This window comes from Pecten maximus, chromosome 3 (genome assembly GCF_902652985.1).
Source record: "Pecten maximus chromosome 3, xPecMax1.1, whole genome shotgun sequence".
In the NCBI taxonomy this organism is placed as follows: domain Eukaryota; kingdom Metazoa; phylum Mollusca; class Bivalvia; order Pectinida; family Pectinidae; genus Pecten; species Pecten maximus.
This window is the reverse complement of record NC_047017.1, coordinates 26,209,176-26,218,520: the sequence shown is the minus strand read 5'-3', so window position 1 is coordinate 26,218,520 and position 9,345 is coordinate 26,209,176. Positions and strand designations below refer to the sequence as shown.

Sequence of the window (9,345 nt, the reverse complement as noted above, 5' to 3'; positions counted from 1 at the left end):
CGCTGGCTACACTTAAGCATCAACGTTTTATACTCTTGGCTTGCGCCAGAGTTTTCTTCCTTATCGTAATCGGATGAACAATCTATGCATATCAATTGTGCATTGTCTTTATTTTATTTATATATACATCTTACATATTTCGAATGTCATCCATGTGAGTTTAAATAACCGTTCCGGATTTTTTTCTATTCTTATTCTGTTTTCTTCACCATCACTATCTTTCCTAAAAATGTATGGTCCTTTCATCTTGCAACAACAATGCAATTTGTATTTTGGGTGTGCAATAAATGATTTTTTTTCGATTTTTACTACATTTTCTAACAAAATAAAATTTGGTTACGCCAGCAAATGTGATATATAACACTTGGATGTCAACATGACAATAGAGAACTGGCATGTTAACATGACATCATAACACTGGGATGTCAACATGACATTATAACACTGGGATGTCAACATGACAATTTAACACTGGGATGTCAACATGACATTATAACACTGTGATGTTAACATGACATCATAACACTGGGATGTCAACATGACATTATAACACTGGGATGTCAACATGACAATTTAACACTGGGATGTCAACATGACATTATAACACTGGGATGTTAACATGACAATTTAACACTGGGATGTCAACATGACATTATAACACTGTGATGTTAACATGACAATATAACACTGGGATGTCAACATGACAATATAACACTGGGATGTCAACATGCCATTATAACACTGTGATGTTAACATGACAATATAACACTGGGATGTCAACATGACAATATAACACTGGGATGTTAACATGACAATATAACACTGGGATGTTAACATGGCAATATAACACTTGGATGTCAACATGACATTATAACACTAGGATGTCAACATGACATTATAACACTAGGATGTCAACATGACAATATAACACTGGGATGTCAACATGACAATATAACTATGGGATATCAACATGACAATACAAATGTATATAATTAAAAATATAATATTTGAATATACAGGATGTTCCAAAAAAACTCGACTTTTCGACATTATAAAAATAATAACACGTTTAGTATGGAAATATGATATATATTAGGTTAAATAGTAGTATCATACATTTTTATTAATGTGCTACAATGTATTTCAGTAAAACTTTGAACAATTCAAGCAGCATTGTCAAATTACATGTAATGCAAATTTCAGATATGCCATGTGACGTCAATTTTACCAATAATGCACCATTTGACGTCATTTTATGCTACTCTTTGATCTCCCAAACATTTTTGTTTTTTTTCTTTTGTCATCAATTGCCTATGTTCCTCAAATTTGGAAACAATAAGAAATATTTGCTTCCTGGATAAAGTTTTAACATCATGATATTTTCATCAGAAAATTATTTACTAGTGTTATTTATTGTTCTCACAAGTTCCGCATTACGCAGTAACGTAGCAATGGCATATTTATCGATAATAAGTTGTATAGGTATTTCACATGTCACGTGTGTAATTTAAGAATTGTTTCCGTTGGCCGAATTGAAAGTCAATTCTTTTATCTTAATATGCTATCTGCTTCATCGAAACGTGCCATCTATTTATTGTCATTGTATCGCTACCATTTTGTGATTTTATAAAAAAAATAAGTTCAAATGTATCATGTTATAACAATCTGTTTGGTTACAACATATATTTCAGATATAAAAAATAGTGCTAGTTCTGTCATTTTCTTTATCAAATAGTACGTAAAAGTTAAGTTTATTTAATTTACAATAATTGTTAAAAATAAGTTATACCAACTTACATTGATTACGTTTGTTGGCCCGGATGGAAGCGCGCGAGAGGTCTTATCGTTGGAGGAAACCGGAGAACCCATGTCCGATCGGGGAATCGAACCCCGGCCGGCAAGGAGAAAGGAAAGTATGTAACCACTACGCCACCCGACCATCCATATATTACGTCTTGATTCGGTATGTTTATCTATATAAACTAAGTTGAAAAATTTCACCGCTCTAATAAACAATTTTTTTTTTTTTGGTTTACGCATTAACTAATATAATTCATTCATTTAATCGATAGATAACATCAAATGAATTGTTTATTTACTTACTAGTTAGTTTAACGATCGATCTATAGTTATGTATAGATGTACATTGATTGTTTTATTGACTTTCAAATGAAACATGGGGTCAGAGGAAATCATGTTTCCACCTGGAGAATCTGATAATGTATTACAAAAAGACATTCTGGCAATTTTCTTATCCACGTATGTTTGTCCAAATATTGCTAACTCAAATACGAAGAAAATCTTTTGTACCTCGAGGTGGTAGGTTGGGTTTCATGTCTGTTAAGTTGATGTATATAACTCCTATCTTTGACATGGCTCCAACGTCGTCTTTCACGAAATTGTATTGTACCGCCATGACGATGATGTACGTTGAAATCTGACACTAAGACCAGTCTCCTGTCTGTTTATAGTACTATGTTTTGCTGTTGTTTTCTTTGTTGTGACGTAAATTACATCAACAGTGTCATGTACAGATAATATAATCGTATTGCTTCAGAAGACACTCTAGATTGGTCATCCGTTAGCTTTGAGTTCTATCAGATGGGTTTAACGTTTAATTATAAAGATAACAAGCTCACAAAGTATACACACGATAGAGAAGTCGTCAACTTCCAGTGTAGGTGACCACAGGGACCGGTAGTGAATCGCCGACCTTACGTAGGGCTAATTCGCTACCTGTCCCTGTGCTTCCATTTAGTTACCGTTCATCCTGTTTTATCATTTTGTCACACTTCAGTTGTCTCAGCCTAGAGATATAGGGGGGACATCCTGAATTTCTTTCTTTGATACTTAAAAAGACAAAAAAAAAAAAAAAAAAAAACAACAACAACAACTTATTTGTTTTGGTCTTATTCAATCAATTAAATATTACCAAAATCATTGGGAACCGCTTTTAATACACGGGGGCGATTCAGATAATGGCAAACATATTATTTATCTTTATATTTATTTTATTTATCTATTTATTTATTTATCTATTTTGTCCGGTTATTCCTAGACAATATCACACATACGTTGAGACGGTTGTGATTTTGGGGTCTGATGTCTATGTTTGTATATATTAACAAAGCAAGCATATCTGTTTGTGCCAAACACCTATGCCATTTTTCTCTTAAAACATATCAACATCTTTCCTAAGTATCATGTTATTTGTTGTGTTTATTACGTATGTAATAAATTATATTTTGAAAATAAGCGTCTTGTATTGTCATGATATTGATTAGTCAGGGCCACAGGGGCTTGGCACGATTTTCCAAATGATAGTCTATATATATATGTATATAGTATCAAGGGTAGTAACTACAAAGAGGGGGAAGACCAACGTATTTAAAAAAAAAAAAATTTGTCGTATTCTGCGGGTCAAAAATCTTAGTGACACATACATTACCTTAAAGAGACATGTTTTATCTTTCCAATGAGTGTTCGATGAACAAAATTGGCCAAGTATTATCCAAGTTATGACCTGACGAATTCGGAAATAGATGCTGAAATGGCTAGGTCGGAATCTCCCTGTCCGGTTGAATAGTCGCCTCGCCTCTAATGGGTACCTCAATAACCATTCAGAAATCGAAAAATCGACGCTTGCAGCGGTATACAGTAACCATAACTATGTCAATATAGGATGTCGGTTGGTTATGTTATCCGTCATGTGCCGTAGCCAATTCCATATTACATCACCGAGCTTACCGTCTTCAAAAAGAACGGCCATCTTTCCCTTCATTCGGAACGCTTCTTGGCTGTACGACCACTGTAACGACATAAACAAAGTCACGAAAGGTTAGGGAAAGATGGCCGTTCTTTTTGAAGACGGTAAGCTCGGTGATGTAATATGGAATTGGCTACGGCAACCAACCAACCGACATCCTATATTGACATAGTTATGGTTACTGTATACCGCTGCAAGCGTCGATTTTTCGATTTCTGAATGGTTATTGAGGTACCCATTAGAGGCGAGGCGACTATTCAACCGGACAGGGAGATTCCGACCTAGCCATTTCAGCATCTATTTCCGAATTCGTCAGGTCATAACTTGGATAATACTTGGCCAATTTTGTTCATCGAACACTCATTGGAAAGATAAAACATTTCTCTTTAAGGTAATGTATGTGTCACTAAGATTTTTGACCCGCAGAATACGACAATTTTTTTTTTTTTTAAATACGTTGGTCTTCCCCCTCTTTGTAGTTACTACCCTTGATACTATATACATATATATATATAGACTATCATTTGGAAAATCGTGCCAAGCCCCTGTGGTCAGGGCCGTACAGGCAGATCAAGGGAAACAACTCTTACTCTCTACACTTCTTATCGTATCCAATTTAGTTTAAACATATTTTATTTGAAAATATTCAAAAGGAATTTAACATAAGTTTTTCAACTTAAAAACGTCCTTTCCATCAATATATATACAATGGTGTTAACAAATAGCAGCATTCGTGATATAATATAGACACACATATATATATATAAGAGAACAACATTAATATATAAGATGACAATACATAATTTCGTAGACAATACCAGTACATACAGTTTACACAAAATTTGTTGAAATATTTTAAGCAAATAAGTTCAATTATCAAACTGAATACCAAACACAATATAAATATGATATATATATAAGTAAAATATTGGTATATGCCTTAAGTTAGTGGTATATAATAACCACATATCGTACTAAGTTTTAGTTTCCTGGTAGTCTGATCAATCGTGTCAAGGGCTCAGCTTCTCCATATTCAGTGGATTTGTCTAACATTGAGAACCAAAACAGATACCCTTTATTGAGTGATTTTTTGTTGTTGTACATGCGGTCTCTAGGGCAAGTCTAACTGTTTACATCCCTACGTGGATGTAGAGCTCTTTACGCCATACGCTACGTATGTGACCACTTAAGTGTTTTGTATTGAAAACATAAAGGCAATGTTATAACTAATGTGATATTTCCATAGAATGTGTTAATATCAGACAGTCGAAATGATAACGTCGGTAGATCTGGCCCTTTTGAATAAAACAATGATATGGAAATGGTCTCTCTGGTATATTTTATGGACTTTTATAAGTCTATTCTAAAAAAATAAAATGAAATGCTGTTATTTCATTTATTTTAATGCAGTCGCTTGTTCCGAGTATTCCCGAGGTGTTCCGATTTACAGCAATTATAATGACGTCATAAAAATCAACGTCATGAACAATGGAACAATTGCCAACATGATATGAATACGTCATCATGGTTTCTAATGACGACTTGGCAGTGTTACACCTTTGGGGAATAATCATCAATCCTGTCTTCAGAAATATTTCTCTAGAACATGGGTATTGTGACGAGCTGTGAGCGACGAACAATATCTTTATTCGACCCGAGCGAATCGACTTTTCCGTGTTTTAATAGAGTTGACCCTGCGTTCAAGCTATTAGGGGAACAGCCCGAAAAGTGGAAAGGCCTCGCGGATATCAGTAACACCAACACATTCCTCCGGAACCCGTATGAGAAGGATGCTGAAAGGGACTACTTAGCTCATCAGATACGGGACACCACCGACGTCGCCACATTGCCGCCAAACCGATTCCCCGTCCCGGCAGACGTAGAACTACCCATTGATTACCCGCTTTGGTTAGCCAACTTCATCAACAAGAAAGAAGGGATGCGATTGAAGTTGGGTGTGGCGTCATTGTCGATGCCCGATGAATATATATCTAAGGTGGCTGAGGTTGCCTACCTACTTAAAACACTTCACTACCTCAAATTCACATACATGCACGAGGTGGACTCTGCACGTCCTCGATTCCTGCTGTGGGAGGTTCATAAAGGTAGGCGGGAACGCTGTCTGTGTGTTCATAGACGTCGCCGACTCTACCCAAGGATCGTCATCATGAAGAGGACAGAAACTTTCAATATTATAGGTAGGTATGGCGATATATCGTGGCTATGTTAAAAAGTGTTGGTTGTTGTAGAAAACAAGACATAGTCTCTTGACTCAGTGTAAATAGCTTGTTTGTTCTGGTCAGAAGAACCCTACAACTACCAAAATACAATTCATCACATATTCGAATCAAATGCACTACAGTACAGACCCGATGATTCAAGGGACATAACGTTTGCAAATCCTAAAGCCATGGTCATGTAAATAATTGTAACAGCAGATCTGTTAACATATCATGTAAAAAATATTAAAATTTTAGAATATAGATATCAATTACCTGAGTATATCAGGCTAGTTATTTACCTGAAAAAAGACAATAGACAATCATATAATCATACAATTACAATAATATCCCAATCTATTTAAATAAGACTTGTAATTTCCGCTCCTCCACGTTATTCGACGATACACTTCAATATAAGAGATCTTGTATTTCAGCGTAGAGAAGAGTATCGTAGAAGAGTGGAAATTTCAAGTCTAATAATTTAAAATAGATTGCATAATATCCGAACTTACATTACTTTGAATATAAATATAAGACGAGTGATTCTACTTCAAGCGTAACAGCAGACGTTAAACCCATTTAATGAATAAAATAGATAAATTCTATTACAAAAAGTATCACTAAACACTTGCAGTACACATTGTAAATATGATTGAAACATGGAGATAACACAATTTACCCCACATACCTTGCGCAGGTTCATAGGACATAGATTATAGAAAGCCTTGATTTATAGAACACCGACTGAAACAAAATAGATACAAGCAGACATTTATATGGATAAGTTATGCATACGCTAATACATACAGTAAATAAACAAAAGGGACTAACAAGTGGCTGAATGCAGATCAATTAACCAAAATATATAAAAACGATTCATATTGCTACATTGCACAATATTATAATGGAATCTTATACGATTATATTGACTCTAAGTAAATACAAGGTTTTCTGTTAATCCTCGGGAATAAATCTAATAAAACCAGCTCAGGTGGCAGAACAGAAGTGATTGTTCAAAGAAGTTAAAAATACACACAATTACGTAGTACTGTAGAAAGTGGTTTTCATTGATATTGTAGAAAAACTGGTGTAACATAGCTTACCAGCCTTGTCTAAAAGACTAATGAATGTTCCCAGGTCCCAAAACCCCAAAGAAAGCAGTGTGTACTCGTGTTTTACGACTGTCGCTTGTCAGGGTTGAGGATCAGAGAGAGAACTCCCTGACACCTCGCGGGACTATACGAGAGTACCGCAACTCAAGCCCATGTGCAGAACGTGTTCCAACCAAGGGAGATAACTCTCTCCCGATTTTTACAACATTTAAGACCCAAAAAATAAAATTATCGAGCACAACTGATAACTTCAAAGTACAGATTTAGGTGGGACATTTCTAATAGGTTGGTGCAGTGGAAAGGCATTTCAGTCAGACGGTCGGCGTTCGATTCCCCGATGAAATATGAGAAGTACCCGACCCGAGCAGTCCTCGTGTTTTTTTTTTTTTTTTTTTTTCACGCTCCCATTAGGGTCAACATCATGAGTCCAACACCAGAAGTATGTTGACCTTCTTACGTCCTTTGTCAGTATTAGTCGGTTAGTGCGCCGGCCACGTAAGCTAAGGAGAAGATCCGAGGTGGGGGGCTCGACGCTCCCTACCCGTGTCGGTTTGTTTTTCTCGGGAAACTGAGAAACCGTTTTTTCTGTGCGAACCTGGTTGTTTCCCTAGGCAAGACAATTTACCTTAAATTCTTTGGATGGTATGCAGCGAACCTTCCATGTGTTGCTGAGTGAGGTAGTCACCAACGACTACAAGGATACCTCGCCTCAGAACGACCATGGCTGTTCACAGGACGATAAACCAAACAAACAAAACGAATGCGTTGTTGAAGCAAACGTATTTATGTTATTTATATGTGTTTTCTGTTTTAGGTAAAGGGTTCATGTTGAGGTTATTTCCGGTACCTGAAAGAGCAGACCCTGACCAATACTGCGCTGATCGAAATAATGGGGAACTCCCAATATCTCTGGGTACGTATACTCGTACCCTGGATACCGTGCCCGCAATGTCTATCGAATGGAACGTCCGCCTATGGGCCTGGGAGAACAATCAACCCTAGTCCGACATTTGGGGGTATGACCGATGAGACATGTATGAATATGTCTGGGCAAAAAAATAAAATATAATTAACATCCCACGTAATTATAATCATTCCTGTATGCCCGATGTTTTCTACCCCACGGTTCGTTACGAAAGCTGCATTAATGGTGTAGACTGGTTCTTCGTCTTTGTTTCTAAATAACCATATGAGGCTAGAAATATTACTGCAGTTTCGCGCATAGATCTTTCATGCATAGGTGTCACTAGGTAGATGGACAGTAAGTGTTGTCATGAATGATGGTTGCAACGTAAAGCTGAAAAGTCTTTGAAAAAGCATACAAGTAAGCCAGTACTCCGAGGATATTGAGTTAGACGTGTACAATGTTCGTTGATATGCCTTGTGGTTCTATTGATATGACTCGTGGTTCTGTTGATATACCCGGTGGTTCTTTTGAGATGCCTTGTGGTTCCGTTGATATGCCTTGTGGTTCTGTTGATATGACTCGTGGTTCAGTTGATATGCCTCGTAGTTCAGTTGATATGCCTTATGGTTCCTTTGAGATGCCTTGTGGTTCAGTTAATGTGCCTTGTGGTTTCGTTGATATACCTTGTGGTTCCGTTGATATGCCTTATGGTTCAGTTGAGATGCCTTGTGGTTCAGTTGATATGCCTTATGGTTCCTTTGAGATGCCATGTGGTTTCGTTGATATGCCTTGTGGTTCCGTTGAGAAGCCCCGTGGTTCCGTTGATACATGTATGCCCAGTGGTTCTGTTGATATGTATTGGTTGTTCTGTTGATATGCCTTGTGGCGCTGTTGATATGCCCAGTGGTTCTGTTGATATGCCTTGTGGTTCAGTTAAGATGCGTGCTTGTTTTGTTGTTATGCATTGTGATTCTCTTGATATACCCGATGGTTCTGTTGTTATGCATTGTGGTTCCGTTGAGATGCCTGGTGGTTCTGGACAGGCAATATTCCTTCACGTGAAATTCATTTAAAATTTCTGTGAAAATTGTCACGTGAATTTCACGTGAAAAGGGCAAAAAGGTGAAATTCACAGGAATTTCAAGTGAATTCATTTTCATGTGAATTTCACGTGAAAAAAAAAACATGAAAATTTCATGTGAAAAAAAGATTCACGTGAAATTCACATGAAATTCACATGTAATTCACATGCAATTAACATGAAATTCACATGTAATTCACATGAAAACAATCTTGTGAATTTCACTTGATAAAGATCACGAGAATTTCACATGAAAA

General features: G+C 36.6%; 1 protein-coding gene across 1 annotated transcript; it reads left to right on the top strand.

The window, feature by feature from the left end:
- Positions 1-5,256: 5,256 nt before the first annotated feature.
- On the top strand, positions 5,257-8,356 carry LOC117323718. Its single transcript, XM_033879135.1, has 2 exons — positions 5,257-5,964; positions 7,915-8,356. Exons 1-2 carry the CDS (start codon positions 5,373-5,375, stop codon positions 8,100-8,102), a joined length of 780 nt encoding a protein of 259 aa, XP_033735026.1. The 5' UTR covers positions 5,257-5,372; the 3' UTR covers positions 8,103-8,356.
- The last annotated feature ends 989 nt before the right edge of the window (positions 8,357-9,345 follow it).